The sequence below is a fragment of the Anabrus simplex genome, chromosome X, assembly GCF_040414725.1.
Source record: "Anabrus simplex isolate iqAnaSimp1 chromosome X, ASM4041472v1, whole genome shotgun sequence".
Lineage (NCBI taxonomy): Eukaryota > Metazoa > Arthropoda > Insecta > Orthoptera > Tettigoniidae > Anabrus > Anabrus simplex.
Genome location: NC_090279.1, coordinates 221,626,641 through 221,647,506, shown reverse-complemented (window position 1 = coordinate 221,647,506; position 20,866 = coordinate 221,626,641). Strand labels below are relative to the sequence as shown.

At 42.4% G+C, this 20,866-nt stretch overlaps 2 protein-coding genes across 2 annotated transcripts in view; both read right to left on the bottom strand.

Annotated features, from left to right (window-relative positions):
* The window catches only part of LOC136886036 (fatty acid-binding protein, muscle), a 64,130-nt gene extending 55,795 nt beyond the window's left edge, over positions 1–8,335 (bottom strand). The window contains exon 1 of the mRNA XM_067158749.2: positions 8,053–8,335. Coding sequence (XP_067014850.2) covers positions 8,053–8,296 — 244 coding nt within the window. The 5' untranslated portion in view covers positions 8,297–8,335. The remainder of the gene's footprint in view (positions 1–8,052) is intronic.
* The window catches only part of wkd (whacked), a 569,688-nt gene that overhangs the window by 291,479 nt on the left and 257,343 nt on the right, over positions 1–20,866 (bottom strand). The gene's annotated exons all lie outside the window — the stretch shown is intronic.

Here is a 20,866-nt window from a genome sequence, read left to right as displayed (position 1 = left end):
CAGGTTTAAATATTACACATTTTGTATATTTTGAAATTTGAATACTGCTATTTTTCAGTGATTTCCTAACGTTCAATTTAAAAAAAAATATTCTTCTTTCTATACTTTTTGCGTTTTGTTCGAATCTTACTGATTGAAACAGGATCGAAAAACTATTTTTGTCAAATAACTACAATGCTGCTAATTTTTTGAGTAAATTGATATGAAATATGCACTGATTACCTTTGTTTTTGTTGTCTTAATTTTTTTTTCCAATACATCGCCGTAACATAGCAGGAAATCGCCTATCACTTAAGAGTTCTAAGGCTAAATCTGAGAACAAGAAATGTGTATTCTAGGCCACAGTGCGCTCAGTTGATGTGAACAGTAACAGAGAAGGATGATAGCATGCTCCAGCAGAACGCCTAGAGATGAAGTAATTTGAAGGTTGACGACAAGTCCGGTATGTTCTTCTCCTCGGTAAGATGTTGTTGAGTAAAAGCTCTGTTAACCGAAACAAAGAGGGCTGACTCCACTGCAGATACCCGTTATAAGTTACAGTTACATGGAAATATAACGTGCGTTTGTTGATATAATACATGGAAGACGTAGAAAGATGTGCAACTCTTGGCGAGTTGAGAGATGGCATTTGAACTGTCGACCGAGTGATTTTCAGCCTTCAAGGTAAGAGTTGCAGTTCTTTACAAACCAAGGTCTTACCTAAACATTAAAACGCTTGATTGCTGTGCATAGAGGGTGGACTAACGATACAAACTATATCGAGGATAAATGAGGTGACACATGTAATGAAATGCGGCTGGGGGTTCCACTATTCCATATTAGGAGTCATACTTTTGCAATATGCATAGGCAGTTTTTCTTTCCTTCAGACCCATGGCTCGTCGGAGGACGGTTCGCAGGGAAAGGTACGGAAGGAGTGGAAGGAACTAGACATGAAAGAAGCTAACGACAGGGACAACGGAGTAGCAAGAGTATATGGCGTATGAAGAACAACTTTGTTTCGTTTGGCAACAAAGAAAGAGAGAACAGCAGAGGAAGAGTAAGAGCTCGTGCAGTTTCTGAGCGGACCTAAGCCTGAGGACAAGAGAAGACCGTTCGTCTAGAACAGCTGTACGTAGTGTTCCAGAGACAGGGGGGGGGGGGGGGGGGAGAAATGGGGCATGTCGAGTGCTGAAGTGCAGTTTCAAACATCTAGACTGCTAACTTTTATTAAAATAAGAGGCTTAGCAGTAAAATGATAGTATTCCCTATTAGGGACACAGTACAATTTCCGTTCAAAAATATTAAGTGTTAGCTGGTGTAAAAAGAGTTCACTCTGGGCGCGCTATACGAGCGTTATGGGATTGGTCAATTCGATATGTGGAGCAGTTGCTGAAATTAGCCAATCACATCGCTTCGTGGAGAATTCAAATGTCGTTTGCGAAGCGGTGACGTGGCTTAGACCGGCTCCATGGCCAAATGATTAGCGTGTCGGCAGGGTCGGGAATTTTAACCATCATTGGTTGGCACGGGGGCTGGGTGTATCGTCATCACGACGCGCAGGTCGCGTCAAATCAAAAGACCTGCACCTGGCGAGGATCTGCCGGCACTAAAAGCCATACGCCATTTCACTTTTTTCACCGTAGCGAACTTGCAGGTCCGTGTTGCCACGTGCAGTCGCTCATATACGTGGTTCTACAAGAACATTGTGGGCACTATTAAAACATGAGTAGCGAAGCAAATGAAGCTCTGCTAATTATCTTTGTCGGTCCGCTGCTGGCTGTGTAACGGCAGTACCCGTGTTTCTACATTGTAAATCTGGTAGTGTACACGCTGTCAGTAAGCCCTTAACGTGATGTTATCATACATCATCTTCATGTGAAGACTGGGATGAATTTTCATCGTAATGGTAGCCCCTTTTGCAGTTTTTATTATAATGGCAGACACCACTCTCCACCTGTCTTTTTACATCCTTAGAAAACACTCCTTCTTCATCTGTTTACCCTCCACGATCGGTTTTCCCCTCTGACCTCTACCGCCTCAAGGGCAGTGTCCTGGAGCTTCAGACTCGGGAGATACAACTGGGGAGGATGACCAGTGCCTCGCCCAGGCGGCCTCACCTGCTATGCTGAACAAGGGCATTGTGGAGGGATGGGAAGATTGCAAGGGACAGACAAGGAAGCTGCGGTGGCATTAAGTTAGGTACCATCCCGCCATTTGCCTGGACGAGAAGTGGGAAACCACGGAAAACCACTTCCAGCATGGCTGAGGTGGGAATCGAACCCACCTCTACTCAGTTGACCTCCAAAAGCTGAATGGACCCCGTTCCAGCTCTCGTACCACTTTTCAAATTTCGTAGCAGAGCCAGAAATCGAACCCAGGCCTCCGGCGGTGGCAGCCAATTACGCTAACCACTGCACCACAGAGGCGAACCGTGAACAATCAGTGCAATTGCAATCAGTGTGTCAGAGTTGGGATCAAACAGCTGGAATACTATGATGAACCCGTGTGTTACGTACCAACAGTATCAGACTCCCAGCTATTTCCCGCCTATATTCAGGCAGGTTGTTATACTCGGTACGCAGCAGCAACCCCATCTATCGGAACATCACAACAAACAATGGTCTATGTAATGGTATTGTTTTACAGTAGTTTTCATCCGACTCTCAAATACCACTCTTATCATAGTCTGTATGGTAAAAGTGAATAAAATATAAATGATCCGAAATTGTATTCTCTATGTAACTTAGTACTTTTCGATAGGACCAATAGCATAGGTATTTAAAGATAAAATTATATGCGCTTTCCCCTAAACTACCATTTCATTCAGGGCGATTAAACCTATTTACAGCCTAGACTGTAATTTCTTATCCCCCGACTCTATATGCCGATTTTCATTACATTTTGTCGTGGCTCGGCGTTGATATGGACTAACAGAAATACAAATTCATGAATATCTCTGTTATTATAGCCGATACGGTAAAAATGTATAAGACGTAAGTGATCGGAAATGTAATTACAGTATACAGAACTTCAGTTATGTATTATTTATCGATAGGACCAATAATAACAGAAATATTTCAGAATTAAATTTCAGGCCTTCCTCGAAACTACCATTTCAGTCAGCGTGAATAAAATGATTTATAGCGTACATTGTAGTGGCTTACCCCCGACTTCACATACCGATTATCATTAAATTCTCTTCAGCCGTTTTGTCGTGATGCGCGTACATACATACAGACAGGCAGGCAGACATTACGGAAAAGTAAAAAGTGCATTTCCTTGTTACTGTAGACACGACCGATAGAGAAATAGCATTCTAAGCAATGTACAGACAAAAAAACTCTTGTAGATTACTCTCAAGATATATGAGTGTTCTCCCCAGCCTGGTGGTAGGAATGAGTGGCCGCGTACGGATCACTACGTAAAGAATTAATATGATAAAATCTTGTTTATTTCCCTCGGGTAAACATTAACTGCAAAACAGAACTATCACCAACAAGACATAACAGAGTGTAGTGTTACAGTGCTCGTTTATGATCATGTGACAGCGGGAGATGCCCCTCGTCGCAATTGAGTGCACGACACGAGCTAAATATTTATAGTCCGGTGTGAAGATTTGATAGCCAGTGTATGTAGGCCGGCAGGGTGCTACTCAATTCAACAAAAAAACCTCATCAGTATTACGAGATGGAGAGCACTGTCTTCATATGTCGTCACGGTTACTTTTGCCGTGAGCGGAAGTAGAGAATTGGACCCACACGAGGATGACTTGATACAAAAACTAGAAAAGCAGCTCCATTTGTTCTGGCTGATTTTGGACAAAGGAGAGTAAGCAGACGAGCTGGTTCGATAAGTGGTATGTTCGGAGGGATGGTGTGAATAAGCTTGAGTGGAGCTTTTTACAGTAGCGAAGATATCAAGATAAAGTTGGAAGTCAACAAGACAAATTGGGGAAAATATTCCTTTATAGCACGAATAATTTATCAAGGGGATGTTCGATAAATGTCCAAGGAGAGTCTGGGACCTGCCACCTAATGAATATCAATCATGATTGATTAACACACACAATTAATAGGAATTAACTGATTTGTTTAGATATTGCCTGTTTGTTACTTCAATCCTGTTTAGACTACTTGGAGAACGCAGAGTATTTGTCACGCACACATTCTCCTGACCTGCTTCTACCTTCCCTAGTGGTGGTGATTATTGTTTTAAGAGGAACTACAACTAGGCAACCATCCTCTGTATAACACTAATCAGAGGGAAGGGGACCGACACTTCGAAAAATGAAGGTATCGGCCAGAGGAAGACAAGAGCCACGAAGGGCGTCAAAATGAGAGACTTCCTAGGCCTCGGCTGCTCTAATACCGTCGGGGTTGGAAAAGACAAGACTTGATCAGGGGTAGTGAGGAGCTAGGCACGAGTAAGTGCTAAGGGCCCCGTGGTCGCCAACCCATGCTCCAAAGTTCAGAGCCCCTGGAGCCCCTCTTGGTCTCCTCTTACCCGCGGCTTTGCTCGCGTGGATTTCTAAAAGTAATCGTTCCTCGGTACTGCACTAAGCCATTATCTGAAAATCCCTAAAGTGTAAGAACTCACCGAGAAATTGAGTTTCATTTTCCCCAGAATCTCTTTGTAAAGTACGTTTGTGGTATTGCCTTTTGGGGCTAAGATGACCAGTCGTCTCTGAAATCGAAAACAAAAGAAATGTGTTTTATTTATTTTTTAATGAAATTCCGTTACGGTCTTTATACTGTTAAGTTTTTGAGATATACTTCTTTCAAAAATCCCGCCCTCCCTTTCTCCCCCTTAGCGCCGGAATCCTTCCTTATTGTGTAATATTTATGTATCCCCAAAATTTCGTTTCTTTATGTTCCATAGTCAGTGTTGTAGTTCATAATATAACTTGGTTAATGGACGTTGTGGCACGAGACTACACTGAGGCAGGGAATGTTGTACTAATGCCAACATCGACTGTTACAAGCGGCTGCCTTGCTCAAGATCACTGGCTGAAAGACTACTTAAGTAAACTGGTGCACTCTTTTCAACCACATACCAGCCTTCCTGTAGTACCGGCAATCGAAGCCGACGACAGCTTATAGTGATAATCGTTACGGTACGGAGGCGGACAGGGTCACTGTTTGGATGAGACTCAAAATGAAAAAAATCTGCTGACAAAGAAAGTAATTGCAAGAGTAGAGATACTGAGAAACAGATGAGATGATGTGAGAATGTAAGAGGAAAGGACATGGGCAGAATTTTGAGAATAGCAAAATGTGAGGTGCTGCTTTACATTGCAGCGACACAGATACGTCTTATGGCCACGATGGTATAGGAAAGGGCTGCGACCATGGCCTTACAGCCAGGTGTGAAAATGGGAATCCATGGACAAGCATGTTGAGGGCTCGCTGCCGACAGCCACCGAGCTCGCTGTACGAGAATGGGAGTTTGTAATGTGGAGACAAAATCAATCGCAAACAAAGAGTTAGTTTGTAGTTCTAGCTTCGTGCAGAGAAGGCTTATCAGCGGAATGGGGCTCAGTGACGCAGTCTGGCCTGTTCTCCATAAAACCAGCCTATAAAGATAGGGCAGCTTTAGATAAAGAGATGCTGCACGCCCACTTTTAGCAAAACGCATGCTCATGGTTCCTTTGATAGGAACACAGAGAGGGAACTGCGCTACTGAATGAAGCTCTGTATTTGACACGTTTAATGTTGGTAAAACTTGCTACCGATCCCTACATTGTTCAATTCATATTTCACCATTTTGATGTGATATTTAGCTGCTTTTTAGGGTATATTTTGTACTTCTTTAAACTCTAGTGATTATCATTGTAAAATACCTGATTGTGACTGTTCGCACACGATATGAGCTGAAACCTACCAAATGTGCGTGTTATTTGGGTGACATGTTGCTTCAAAATGTTATTGTTATATTTCCCCCCAAAATTAACTGTTTTGGACGAAGCCGCTTTCTGCATGAAGCGATTCAAATAATGAAGGTCAGAACATCTACGATTTAATAATGCATAAAAGTACTAATATTATAATGTCTTTTTTTCCTAGTTATAACTATTAACCTTATCTGCAGAAAGAAAGGGCTTGGCCGAGCGAGTTTAGGTCTCGTAATTGTGTTGGAGGGTTCGAATTCCACTGTAGGAAGGTTTTTCTATTGTCACTCCAGGCAAATGCTTGGGTTCTACGTAATTAAACAGACCCCGCGATGTAGGGGTAGCGTGCCTGCCTCTTACTCGGAGGCTCCGGGTTCGATTCCGGACCAGATCAGAGAATTTTACCTCCATGCAGCGTTCCCAACCTCTCAGATGGTCAGGATCATACAATAACCCCAAGAAGATTTTTTTTTTTTCAATAGCGGATCGTACGACTTAAAATAACCCTTACAATATTCGCTATTTAAGTCTCTTTACAGACGCAATAGCTCACTTACGTAGTAGCTTCCTTCTGAAGAATGTAACTGGTTGGATTCTTGATTAATATGACATTTACGAAAAGTCCAGTAGCTCTGGTTCCGGCCGGACGAAAAACTGTACGTTCCGCGGACAACACGATAGCCAGGAGTCCCCCTGCCGCAACTTCGTATTTAAACATAAATATAAACCATTGTGACATATGCCTTCATTATCAAGGATACGAAAATAAATTGTTTTTAGATTACTCGGTAATTTGTAAAGAACATGAGTCACCGAAGTGCCTTATCGTCTTGTGTGGAACAGCAGCTCTCGCTCTGCCCAGCTCACCCGCTAATGAGATTAATATCAGCATTCGAGTGACAAAACAGGGAGTGCCCTACAGTCATCGCCAATCCTCAGTGGGAGCCCGTTCTTGGTAAATTCCGTTTGAGAATCTGCCTCTCTTTCCAACTTGTCATCTACGATAGAACATAACTTGTACGAATAAAGGGAGGAAAAGAAGCCAAGATTTACGACAATCGTGATGACGAGCAGTCAGCGTGTATTTGCTATTCATTTTTAATTTTTATTGTTAACTACGTTTCATTCCACTGACTCTGTTTTAGTTTCTCTTTAATGTGCTACTTTAACTTTTAATTTGAGTGATATATACGTTACTTCGAAGGCAACGCCTTATTCTGTTTCAGTCTGTTTTATAAGAAAATAAGGCGTTGCGAATTCGACCCACTGATTATTTTAAATTCCAGTCAGTGGATAAATTTTACAGTTTTAATTATCATTACATTTCGTTACATGTTGTACCGATGACAAGGTGATTACAATCTACGAGCTATTGTCGATGAGATAGCGGCCCCGGTGCACAAAGCTAAGAATAGGACCGACCACACTGTAGCTGCGGAAGGTGGATTAACACCCACGGTATCGCCACAGGGATGACTAAAAGGGTCCCAGGAGCTCTGCACTTGGGAGCGTGAGTTGACGACCACGGAGTCCTCCCATTGGTTACATTTACTTGTGCCAGGCTCCTGCTATGGGACCTCCCTTGGTCAACGCTTCTTCTTCTCCGACCCCAACGGTATTAGACTACTGGAAGCCTTCATTTTCACGCGTTCGGTTGGTGGCCCTTGTCTTTCTTTGACCGATACCTTCATTTTTTCGAACTGTCGGAATCGTTCCATTTTTTCCGTCGGATTATTGTTTAATAGTTGCACTTCCTGTTAAACCAATGTCACATGCCCTATCAACTGTTTACCTGGCTTTATATTTTCAACGAACTTGCACATTTATCGAACATTTCCCGTGATTATTTATTCCAGTCCCTGACTCTATCTTCATATCTCAACTCAGTCGAGCATCTCGTCTTCCCAGCCAAAAGTTTGCAACAAATCGTGCTCATTTCGTTTGCACTTCTCGTATCAAGTAGTGAGGTGGAGCCCTCTCATAAACAATAATCACCACCACCATACAATACCGTGTAACCCGGAGTCGCTTGGCAGCCCATAACACTTGTCTGCGCCCCATAGCAAAGAAGGAGCACACACGTGTTCTAATAACACAGACTGCTGCACTATATTATGATATGTAATTTGTTTCTTATTTCTGAGCACATAAAAGAGGGTACTGCGCATGCACGAAATAACTCACCCAAAGCCTTCATGAGCTCGTCGAAGTTGTCGCTGGATTGCAGCTTGTACTTCTGGTTGAGGACCACGTCTGCCATGTTGCTGTAGAAGATGGTGTTGTCGCCGGCGAGGTTGGGAGCGAATTGTGGCTGAGCACGCCGGGAGCAGCCGGGTGATGCCAGGGGCTGGTGGTGGGGCTCGCACTGCGCGGTGGAGGGGAGCGCAATTACTTCATCTGCTCGTCTAAAGATCACCGAGCACCCCATCTAAAGAGGAAGAGCTTCTTGAAAATACGTTGTAGCTAATAGGCGATCCTTGGCTAACTGTTTTCCCAAGTCAGGGACAGAACGCAAGTTGTGACATGGTTACGTCGTGTAAATCACACTTATTAACACCGCGCGGAACAAGTCTTAAAAACCGCGTATGAACTTAGCAATATAATTACATAATATCAGTGTAAAGAATTGTTAAATGTTATTCAATTAATGATTATGTCTTTCATTGAACGAGTGACGCGATGTCACCTAGCAACCGTGCACGCTGTGATATGCTGTTGCTAGGTAGCACGAGTATCCTCCTGTCGTCGCGCCTGTTTCTGCTCACAATACTTCTAATTGATCCGATAAATAATTTCGTGTGGCCCTTGCAAGGCCCTCCAGCGTGTATCGCAACCGCATGTTTTTGTAACTGGAGGATCTTGTGAGTAGTAGGGATGTTGGAGACAGTATCAACAGCAGGAGAAATAATCAACTAAGTTATATAGAGTTTTGGCAAATCCGTCCGTCCATTCTACTCGACCGCTTTTCTTCATTTTTTTGTTTTCTATTCTCTCCCGATGATAGGTGTCTACGTTCAGCCAACTTTCGCTACATAAAATCAAACAATTAAATGATCACTCCAATAACTGCACCTCGCTAAGTGATTTTCATTGCGTGCAGCCATGTTTGATTACTACATGTCAATCTTCCCTGCTAGATACTCTTTGATCTCCGCCACAGATGGAAGGGCGTTCCTAATAAGTTACATGGTGCTAAAAGTCTACGTACAAAGAGAGCACCTAACTACACTAGAAAGAGTGATTAAAACTGCCAGACCCTTCTATGACACAAACCAAGCTTTACATCAAGAATGTAAGAATTAAAATAAGCGCATATGTAGATATATTTTTACCAAACAGACAGCATGATGACGTCAGAATGGATGAATTTTGATACGAACTGTGGCATACCAAAACGCGCTTCTTATTAAATGTTCATAACACCATTGAAAAGGGCAGGCAAAACAATGTGACTACGAACGGCATAGGAACACCCCGCCTGTTTTATGAAGTACCTTTCTTGCTCGGAGTTTCATGACCGTGACTGTGTATAGGAGGATGGATGATGATGATGATGCTTGTTGTTTAGAGGGGCCTAACATCGAGGTCATCGGCCCCTAATGGTACGAAATGAAATGACAACAAAAAGTCCAAAAAATCCACTGATCAAAATAAATAAAAATGTCATGAAAAATGAATGGATGGATATGAACAAAAAAAACAAGAAACAAACAAAAAAACAGTGGATCCGACTCAAAAACGGTCATAAATAATAGTATTACTGACCAAGGGACCACTTATAAAGCACAGTCCTGAATCGATTATGCTTGATGTCTAAAGGGGTCCAAAAATCAGGTCTAAAGCCCCTCAGTATGGTACATGCCGTGAGTAAAGTAGAATCATGATATTTCTCAAGCTGCGGTACTAATCAAAGGTAGCGTAAACTCACGGTGTTCCAAACATTAAGGTACTACTCACAAGTATTGTACGTCGTTAAGGTAACGCACACCTATGGTGTTTCTCACACAATGGCGCCACTCACCTAGGTGCACTAATCACGGGCGCCGGCATTCCCGTGGTGTTCCTTACATAGTGGGTACTAATCACAGGCTACGCCCAGACCCGCGGTGTTGCTCACATGGGTACGACTCACGGGTACTGGAAAACCACACTGAACCCCGCTTGAGTGCTACGAATCACAAAACTATTGAGTACCTAACAGAGTGGTACTACTCGCAAGGAAAGGCGACCCATGATGCTCTCCGCGTGGTGGTACTAATCACAAGTAGTTTCATGGTTCCCTTGGTCGCCCCTTACGACAGGCAGGGATACTGCGGGTATATTCTACATGCACGTCCCCCACCCGCAGGGGGTGTGTTTGGTGCGCGAGAGGTATTTTATTTCCTTCAAGTCTGCCGGCAAGCCGGTTAGGACCCCCCTATCCGCCACCTGGGACGCGCCACGTGCGAGTATCACCTCTCCCCCTGCTACGCCAGCGTAGTAGGTTCGTGGATTGGAGGATGGGAACACCCCGCCTGTTTTATTAAGTACCTTTCTTGCTCGGAAGTTCCGGCAACTAGGCAAGTCTCTGCCGAGGAACCTGTTCATGTTCGCACCAGATGGAAAAGAACCATCATGCAAATAAATCGTCGGGTGGTGGTGTTGGTGGTGGTGATGATTATTGTTTTAAGAGGAAGTACAACTGGGCAACCATCCTCTATATAACACTAATCAGAGAAAACAAATGGAAGGGGTCTGACACTTCGAGAAATGAAGGTATCGGCCAAAGAAAGACAAGAGCCACGAAGGGCGTGAAAAATGAAAGACTCCCTAGCTCTCGCAAACCTAATAGCGTCGTGGTCGGAACAGAACAGGAGTTGACCAAGAGAGATGGGGAAAGTGAGGAGCCTGGCACAAGTAAGTGGAAGGAATGCGAGGAATCAGCTAAGGGCCCCGAGGTCGCCAACCCACGCTCCTAAGTTCAGAGTCCCTGGGGCCCCTTTCAGTTGGCTCTTACGACAGGCAGGGGACCGCCCCCACCCACAGGGGGATAGACTAGTCTTGACCTAGCTGTTCGTGATAGTGTAAAGGCTCTACGTAGGTATCCCCATTGTCCTGAAGTTTGCGAGAGTGCGTAGCAAGCTGTCCGGGCAATGTTCAAGTGAAATAAACCTAAGGCTCAATCAAGTGATAATTTTTCTTAATTCTTAACTGCAAATATGGCTTTGATAGCAGTTGTGCTATATGCTTCGTGAACGATACATTATTCACATGCCATGTCACATCTACGTCCAGCCAGATCAGTCAACTTTTTCCTTTTTTCAACTTTTCCAAGAACCTACTAAGGTTAATGCTCTCTATCCTTACTAATTTCGGCATGATATTGAAGAAAGAGCCAAATTTTAGTTCGAGATTATTCAAGAATAGAAAACAGTCCGCGGTAAGACCCAGATAAGTTATCTTGTTAACATTCTGAATATTGTTGTAGCGGCTCTGCGGCGACACGGAGATTAAACTTTAAAAAAAAAAGACGATCAAAAAAGGCAAAGAGATTACGGTAGAAAAATAAGTTGGTGGTTGATTATGGAGTCAGTTGTAAAATGATTATTGGTAAGCCCGACGAGATAAGTCAGTTGTGCTGGAGAACTACTCGCTAACAAATCTATTATTTAAAAAGCTGTTTCATAGAACGCAGAATGGTTTGTTTAAAAACAAAAATATGCTTCCCCTGAGAAATGACTTATATCGGGGTGACTGAAATATTCCCAACACTTCTCCCGTTTCTCTACGCGTACACGTTTTTACGGCCAGATGCCCTTCCCGACGTCAACCTCATGAGATGAAATGAACGAGAGGGTGAAATCGGTGCCGGCCCATGTCCAATAGCACCACGGACGAACGAACAACGTGATATGCCCTCACTGCGGAGAGATGTGGAATTTAATCCAGGTTTTTGGCACACAATCTAGTGTGCTACCGTGTCGGCCAACATACGTATTATGAGAAAAACATCTGCTGTCTTCGTTGACGCAACCGTGCGTAAGGGGCCAGACAAAGACAGTGGAAACTCGTATTAAAACATAGCGTTAACGCTAAATCCAGATAGATCCACAATCCAAAAACCTAATGCAATGTATGACGTGTTGTATCCACGTCAGTGTTTATCCGTCGCGTTAGCACAGTGGAAGGTCTTCGCGGGTAAACACTGTTTCCTTTCGTGGAATATACTGTCGCCGCGGACATGTCAGCTCTTCTTTTGTTTACTCCATGATACGCCAATACGAAGAAACGCGTTGATAATGCTGTAAAGATTCAACAAGACCATCTTCTCGTCCTGCGGCTAACCGGAAGACTCACTTGTTATGTTTGCGGCGGCTTTGGACCCATACAAACGGCGATGATGTGTAGGCTTGATGGAGTAAGGTACCTTCTGATCTATCAGCAAGACAACAGGAACTCCGTTACTTTGGAAAGGGGTTCACTTGTCAGGTCCTGATTTTCACTATCCGCAAAGTAACTCGTTCGCCTCTGTGGTGTAGTGGTTAGTGTGATTAGTTGCCACCCGCGTACCCGGCTCTGCCAGTGGTACGAGGCCTGGAACGGGGTCTACTCAGCCTCGGGAGGTCAACTCAGTCCCACCTCAGCCATCGTCGAAGTGGTTTTCCGTCGTTTCCCACTTCTCCAAGGAAATGCCGGGATGGTATCTAACTTAAGGCCTATCCCCCCCCCCCCAAGGTCCTTGTTCAGCATACGAGGCACTGGTAATCCTCCTCAGTTGTTTCCCCGACCCAGAGTCTGTGCTCTTGAGATGGTAGAGCCGGAGGGAAAAGCCGACCCTGGAGGTGTAACTCAGAAATATTGCTCCAAGTAACAGACAATTATGTCCGACTCCTTGGTGAATGGTGAGCGCTGAAGCCTTCCTCGGTTCGATTGCTGGCCGGATCGGAGATTTTAATCGCTCTGGCTCTGGGACTAGTTATTTGTGTTTGTGCGAACACTCTACTCTTCATATTCAGACAACATACCACAGTTATTACAGACAATCAAAGGCATTTACGTTGACAATTGGGCCCCAGTGAGTGTTATACGCTTCGTGAACGACAGCTGATCCAGCACACACATTCACATGCCATGTCACATCTATTTGTTAAAAAAGTAAATTGTAGCTCGGTTATTTCACGTTTACTTGAAGGTGCAGCAATGAACGGTCCCGGCTGCTTTCAGACAGGAGTGAAGTTGGCTGGACTCAGCATATCTTATTCGCAGGTTAGAAGTAATAGATATGAATGTAGCTTGAATGTTTGCTGCAGGACAGTGGCCAAGTTAGGGATGAAACTGTATCAATAAATCAGCTTCGATGGTGGGGTTATGTGAAGCGAATGGAGGAGAATAATGGACTGTCCCATGAAGAGTAAGAGAAGCGTAGGTAAGACAGGAGGTGTGGTAGTTGTAAACAGGCACAACAGTCTACTTCTGCGGAATGCTAGCATCTTGTATGACATCTTGGTCATGCTAAATATTAAGTACCGACTTGCTGTTGAGAATCATTTTGTCATGCAGCGATGATCCTAGTAATCCATAGACCAAGTACAGAGGACAGGATTAGATACTGTATTAATAAGCCATTTGTGTTAAGCATGGAAATTATGATAAGTACTGCGGAGATGAAGATAACACAAACCTTGCAGTAGAGATTATAACTCAATTATAAGCGCCCTTATCTTGACACATCTATGACTTGGACAGAAGCGTGCATAGCAAGGGCAGATACTAGAAAAGTATCAGAAAATGCAGTGGCCTTGCAAGGGGCCCGCATACTTTCTCACAAAAGAATTAATACTTAATTTTATTTGAATCCCACTCTGCACGGGAAAGGTGGCATGCTCGTGTTGTAAAATGGGTCGCCTCGCGACACGCTCTCTCAAAGAGACTTGCGCCAAGAAAAACCAATTAAAATTGGTAAACCGAATTATTCCTGTTACTTCCGCAAAACGATATTTTTCTAACTGGCATTGATAAAGACGTAGCTACAAAATGGTAGGCTCAGCACTGAATATCACATCCACTCTCGAACTTTCGGAGGTTGTTGAGGGATACCCGTGGTCTCCAGTGGCTCGCATTTAGCTTTGTATCTATACTGCACTGAAATAATATAGCGTTTGTCCCAGCTGGTGGCAGGGTCCGCTGTCGGTCTCGGGCCCATCCCTGTCTTCTCCCAGCCACTTCTTCTGCAGGCAACACATGCCCAGACCAGCGCATTTTCTTCTGAATCAGTGCAACGCCAGAACGTTTCCTAATAGCGTCGTTCGAAATATGATCCAGTCTGGTCTACCTAAGGACCTTCGTGTCCATGACACTTAGTCGACGTTGCAACCTCTTTTGTAGCTGGCCAGCACTCAGTGCCGTAATAATAATAATAATAATAATAATAATAATAATAATAATAATAATAATAATAATAATAATAATAATAATAATTGTACCGGGCGGTACACCTCCACGCCGCTAATTTAAAATGTGCGCCAGTTGAAACTCCTCTGCTGGAGGAAGTCTGAACTTTATTGACGGTATTAATTTTCTACTTTCACAGAAGATGTCACTACCTGTAAATTTCGGAGTTTTAGAACTGTGTCATTTTTTATGTGTTTTTGTTTTGCTTGAAGTAAGAAGTGTGAACTTTCTCTTCTAGAGGACACTACTGAAGAACTACAATAGTGCACCCTAGTGCGAAGAAAAATAACTGTTCCTTGGAGAAAATTTTATTTCAAAAGTTTGTTCTTTGTTAAATTCCTTTCTGTTATTGTTTAAGTTGGCTGTATACCCCTCTCTTTCCCCTTGTTTTGCATTTAACCAATCCCGAATTTCCGTTATTAATTTCTGACCAATCATAGGTATCTTCCCCCAACTTGAATATGTTGCTGTATCCTACCCAATAAAAAGTTTGTGGGAGGGTGTTTTCATTCCCCTAACACCTAGAACCTTCCGCGAGAGTATATAAACTGCTGATTTTAGGGTCTCTGCGCCACTTCTGTTCCATCTTTCTGTGTGTAAAGTACATAGCAGGGGGCGGGAAGCGCCTCTTTCTTCGGCAGCGGTCAACAACAAGGTAATGGCCAATTAATAACTTCTTTCTTTGCTAGCTCAGCAGTTTAACTCTCGGGGCGGGTCCGAAGTTTTTCCATTATGTAACCTTCCGTAAAATGTAAAGAAACTGGTATCTATCCTATCTTTTAAACTGCATATCGGGATAGAGAGTGCTTAACCCTCTCGAGCTCCCAATCATATTGTTTTGAGGTGAACTTATTTTCTCAACCTATTCTTCGTTAACGTAAAACAAATTGTTCTTTTCTAAAGTCACCTCTGTAGTATGGGATTAGCCCTTGCATTAGTGGCCTAGAGCCGGATTTGGTTTTAAAAACAAGTGTATTAGGAGTGCAGATCGCCTCCTCTCAAATTGTTATTTTAGAGGTCATGTAATTACCCCTTTTCATTTAATAGACGTCAGTAGGTTGGGTATTTTACCCCTGTGTCTATGTCCAGTGAGGACAACTTGAAGGTGGAGTTCGGTGTGGCCTTTGAGAGGCTTAAAGTTGAGAGCGAGTGGCTCCTTTTGTAAATTGAGTGTTGTATGCCTCGTGGAGGCTTTTCAGTGTAATTTGGAGCTAGGGCTCCTAGGCATGAATGGGGTTTTCTGCCCCTCTGTTGAAACTTGTGTTTGGGGTAAAACTGAGCTGATTGCCCAAGCATTGTGTTTTCAGGGCTCAATCAATCAATCAATCAATCAATCAATCAATACTGATCTGCATTTAGGGCAGTCGCCCAGGTGGCAGATTCCCTATTTGTTGTTTTCCTAGCCTTTTCCTAAATGATTTCAAAGAAATTGGAAATTTATTGAACATCTCTCTTGGTAAGTTATTCCAATCCCTAACTCCCCTTCCTATAAATGAATATTTGCCCCAGTTTGTCCTCTTGAATTCCAACTTTATCTTCATATTGTGATCTTTCCTACTTTTATAAACGCCATTCAAACTTATTCGTCTACTAATGTCATTCCACGCCATCTCTCCGCTGACAGCCCGGAACATACCACTTAGTCGAGCAGCTCTTCTTCTTTCTCTCAATTCTTCCCAACCCAAACATTGCAACATTTTTGTAACGCTACTCTTTTGTCGGAAATCGCCCAGAACAAATCGAGCTGCTTTTCTTTGGATTTTTTCCAGTTCTTGAATCAGGTAATCCTGGTGAGGGTCCCATACACTGGAACCATACTCTAGTTGGGGTCTTACCAGAGACTTATATGCCCTCTCCTTTACATCCTTACTACAACCCCTAAACACCCTCATAACCATGTGCAGAGATCTGTACCCTTTATTTACAATCCCATTTATGTGATTACCCCAATGAAGATCTTTCCTTATATTAACACCTAGATACTTACAATGATCCCCAAAAGGAACTTTCACCCCATCAATGCAGTAATTAAAACTGAGAGGACTTTTCCTACTTGTAAAACTCACAACCTGACTTTTAACCCCGTTTATCAACATACCATTGCCTGCTGTCCATCTCACAACATTTTCGAGGTCACATTGCAGTTGCTCACAATCTTGTAACTTATTTATCACTCTATAGAGAATAACATCATCCGCAAAAAGCCTTACCTCCGATTCCACTCCTTTACTCATATCATTTATATATATAAGAAAACATAAAGGTCCGATAATACTGCCTTGAGGAATTCCCCTCTTAATTATTACAGGGTCAGATAAAGCTTCACCTACTCTAATTCTCTGAGATCTATTTTCTAGAAATATAGCAACCCATTCAGTCACTCTTTTGTCTAGTCCAATTGCACTCATTTTTGCCAGTAGTCTCCCATGATCCACCCTATCAAATGTTTTAGACAGGTCAATCGCGATACAGTCCATTTGACCTCCTGAATCCAAGATATCTGCTATATCTTGCTGGAATCCTACAAGTTGAGCTTCAGTGGAATAACCTTTCCTAAAACCGAATTGCCTTCTATCGAACCAGTTATTAATTTCACAAACATGTCTAATATAATCAGAAAGAATGCCTTCCCAAAGCTTACATACAATGCATGTCAAACTTACTGGCCTGTAATTTTCAGCTTTATGTCTATCACCCTTTCCTTTATACACAGGGGCAACTATAGCAACTCTCCATTCATCTGGTATAGCTCCTCTGACCAAACAATAATCAAATAAGTACTTCAGATATGGTACTATATCCCAACCCATTGTCTTTAGTATATCCCCAGAAATCTGATCAATTCCAGTCGCTTTTCTAGTTTTTAACTTTTGTATCTTATTGTAAATGTCATTGTTATCATATGTAAATTTTATTACTTCTTTGGCCTTAGTCTCCTCCTCTATCTCGACATTATCCTTGTAACCAACAATCTTTACATACTGCTGACTGAATACTTCTGCCTTTTGAAGTTCCTCACATACACACTCCCCTTGTTCATTAATTATTCCTGGAATGTCCTTCTTGGAACCTGTTTCTGCCTTAAAATACCTATACATACCCTTCCATTTTTCACTAAAATTTGTATGACTGCCAATTATGCTTGCCATCATATTATCCTTAGCTGCCTTCTTTGCTAGATTCAATTTTCTAGTAAGTTCCTTCAATTTCTCCTTACTTCCACAGCCATTTCTAACTCTATTTCTTTCCAGTCTACACCTCCTTCTTAGTCTCTTTATTTCTCTATTATAATAAGGTGGGTCTTTACCATTCCTTACCACCCTTAATGGTACAAACCTGTTTTCGCATTCCTCAACAATTTCTTTAAACCCATCCCAGAGTCTGTTTACATTTATATTTACCGTTTTCCACAGATCATAGCTACTTTTTAGAAACTGCCTCATGCCTGCTTTATCAGCCATGTGGTACTGCCTAACAGTCCTACTTTTAAGACCTTCCTTTCTATCACATTTATTTTTAACTACCACAAAAACAGCTTCATGATCACTAATACCATCTATTACTTCAGTTTCCCTATAGAGCTCATCTGGTTTTATCAGCACGACATCCAGGATATTTTTCCCTCTGGTTGGTTCCATCACTTTCTGAATCAGCTGTCCTTCCCATATTAACTTATTTGCCATTTGTTGGTCATGCTTTCTGTCGTTCGCATTTCCTTCCCAATTGACATCTGGCAAATTCAGATCTCCCGCTACAATCACATTTCTTTCCATGTCGTTTCCCACATAGCTGACTATCCTATCAAATAATTCTGAATCCGCGTCAGTGCTACCCTTTCCCGATCTGTACACTCCAAATATATCAAGTTGCCTATTATCTTTAGAAATGAGCCTTACACCTAGAATTTCATGTGTCTCATCTTTATCTTTTTCGTAGCTTACAAATTCTTCTTTCACCAGAATGAACACTCCGCCTCCCACCCTTCCTATCCTATCTCTACGATACACACTCCAGTGCCGTGAGAAAATTTCTGCATCCATTATATCATTTCTCAGCCATGATTCAACTCCTATTACAATATCTGGTGAATATATATCTATTAAATTACTTAATTCTATTCCTTTCCTTACAATACTTCTACAGTTCAACACTAACAATTTTATGTCATCCCTACTTGATTTCCAGTTCCCTGTTCCCTTATCACCGCTCCCTAGGCCATCCCGTTTCCCTGAATGTACCTCCCTATTACCCTTCCAAACAAATTTCCTAACTTATACGTACCACTGCGGTTTAAATGAAGGCCATCTGAGCGCAGATCCCTATCTCCTACCCATCCATTTGGATCTAGAAATTTCACTCCCAGTTTCCCACATACCCACTCCATAGTCTCATTTAAATCCCCAATCACCCTCCAGTCAGTATCCCTTCTACACAGTATTCCACTAATAACAATCTCCGCTTTCTTAAACTTCACCCGTGCTGCATTTACCAGATCCCACACATCTCCAACTATGTTGGTACTTATATCAGCTTGCCTTACGTTGTTGGTACCAACGTGAAACACTACCACCTTCTCCTTCCCCTTCTCTCTCTCTTCTACTTTCCTCAACATCTGCCTCAACCTAATTCCTGGATAACACTCTACCCTGGTACCCTTTCCTCCACACACTTTCCCCACGTGTCTAACGATGGAATCTCCCATGACCAGAGCCTCAACCCTACCCACCTCGTTTGATCCCCTCCCCTCCTGGTCAGCCCTATCTTTCCTGATAACTGCAGAAGCTACTTCCTCCTTCCCAAATCCTGTAAACATTGTAACTACCCTTTGACTTGCTACTTTGTACCTGCCATGCTTGTTATTTCTTTGTTTTTGAAAAGAAAATATAACCTTGTTAAATTTTAAATTAATTTTACTTTCGTAGTTTGAGACCCGTTCACACCCTCACCTTCTTTCACGCATAACTACCACAAAAACACGGTAACAATAATAATAATAATTGTACCGGGCGGTACACCTCCGCGCCGCTAATTCAAACATTGCGCCAGTTGAAACTCCTCTACTGGAGGAAGCCTGAACTTTAACTACCATGTTAATTCTAAAGTTTCTCAGAAGATGTCTCTACTGTAAATTTTGAAGTGTTCTGAACTATGTCGATTTCGATTCGTGGTTGTCTGCTCCATAGCAAGAACTGTGAACATTCTCTTCTAGATGGCACTACTTACGAACTACAATTGTGCACCCTAGTGCGAAGTGAAGGAACTTTTTTTTTGAAGAAATTTAGTATGTATAAGTTTGCTCTTTGTTAAATTTCTTTCAGTCATTGTTTGAGTTGGCAATGTTAATCCTTTCGTTCCGCCAGTTTTGAATTTAGCCAATCCCGAATTTCTTTAATTACATTTTGACCAATCAACTGTATCTTCTCCAACTTGGATATGTTGCTTGACCCTAGCCAATAAAGTCAGGGGGGTGTGGGTTCCCATTCATGAAACGTCTCGAATTTTCCGCGAGGGTATTTAAACTGCTGTTTTTCTGGTCTCGGTGCCACTTCAGTAACATCTTTCTTTGTGTGATTATGTAGCAGGGGGCGGGAAGCGCCTCTTTCTTCGGGCAGCAGTTCAACCATCAGGTAATGGCCGTTTTATAACTTATTTTCTTACTAGCTCAGCAGTTTAACCCTCGGGGCGGGTTCGAAACTTTCCTCATGTAACCTATATTTAAAATGTAAAAGACACTTGGTATAAATTCTGTCTCTTTAACTACAAATTGGGATGGAGAGTGCCTAACCCTCTCGAGCTCCCATTCATTTTGTTTTGAGGTGACTACGTTTTGATAACAGTTTCCCTTCTACTCGTAATGTCATAAGATTTTTCAATCGTGTCACCTCCGTAGTATGGGATTAGCCCTTGCATAAGCGGCCTAAGAGCCTAATAGGTTTTTAAAAAGGTGTATTTGGAGTGCTAGTTACGCCTCCACTCAAGTTGGTATTTTGGGGCCATGTAATTGTCCTGTTTCTTTATGGAATAGGCCTCAGTAGGTTGGGTATTTTTACCCCTGTTATTGTGTGCCTGGAAGGCAGCCTTGAAAGTCGAGTTTGGTGTGGCATTTGATAGGCTTGAACTTTGAGAGCGGGTTGCTCTTTCTTAAATTTGGTTTCTGTGTGCCTCGAGCAGGCTTTACTGAGTAATAGGGAGCGAGTGCTCCTGGGCATGATTGGGGTTTTCTGCCCCTTTGTTAAACCTTGTGTATAAGTAAAGTTGCGCTCATTGCTCAGGGATTGTGTTTCTGGAACTCGAAGCCCAATATACATTAATAAACTGTAATTGTACATTCTTATTTTGTTGCTATATAACCAAGTTCCTGTTGTACTTGTTATTTCTTGACCTTGAAAAGAAAATATAACCTTGTTGAATTTTAAATTAACTTTAATTTCGTAAGTTGAGACCTGTTCATCGCAGCACCTTCTTTCACCTCTAACTACCACGGAGAACTCCGTAACAACAACAACAACAACAACAACAACAATAATAATAATAATAATAATAATAATAATAATAATTGTCCGCATCT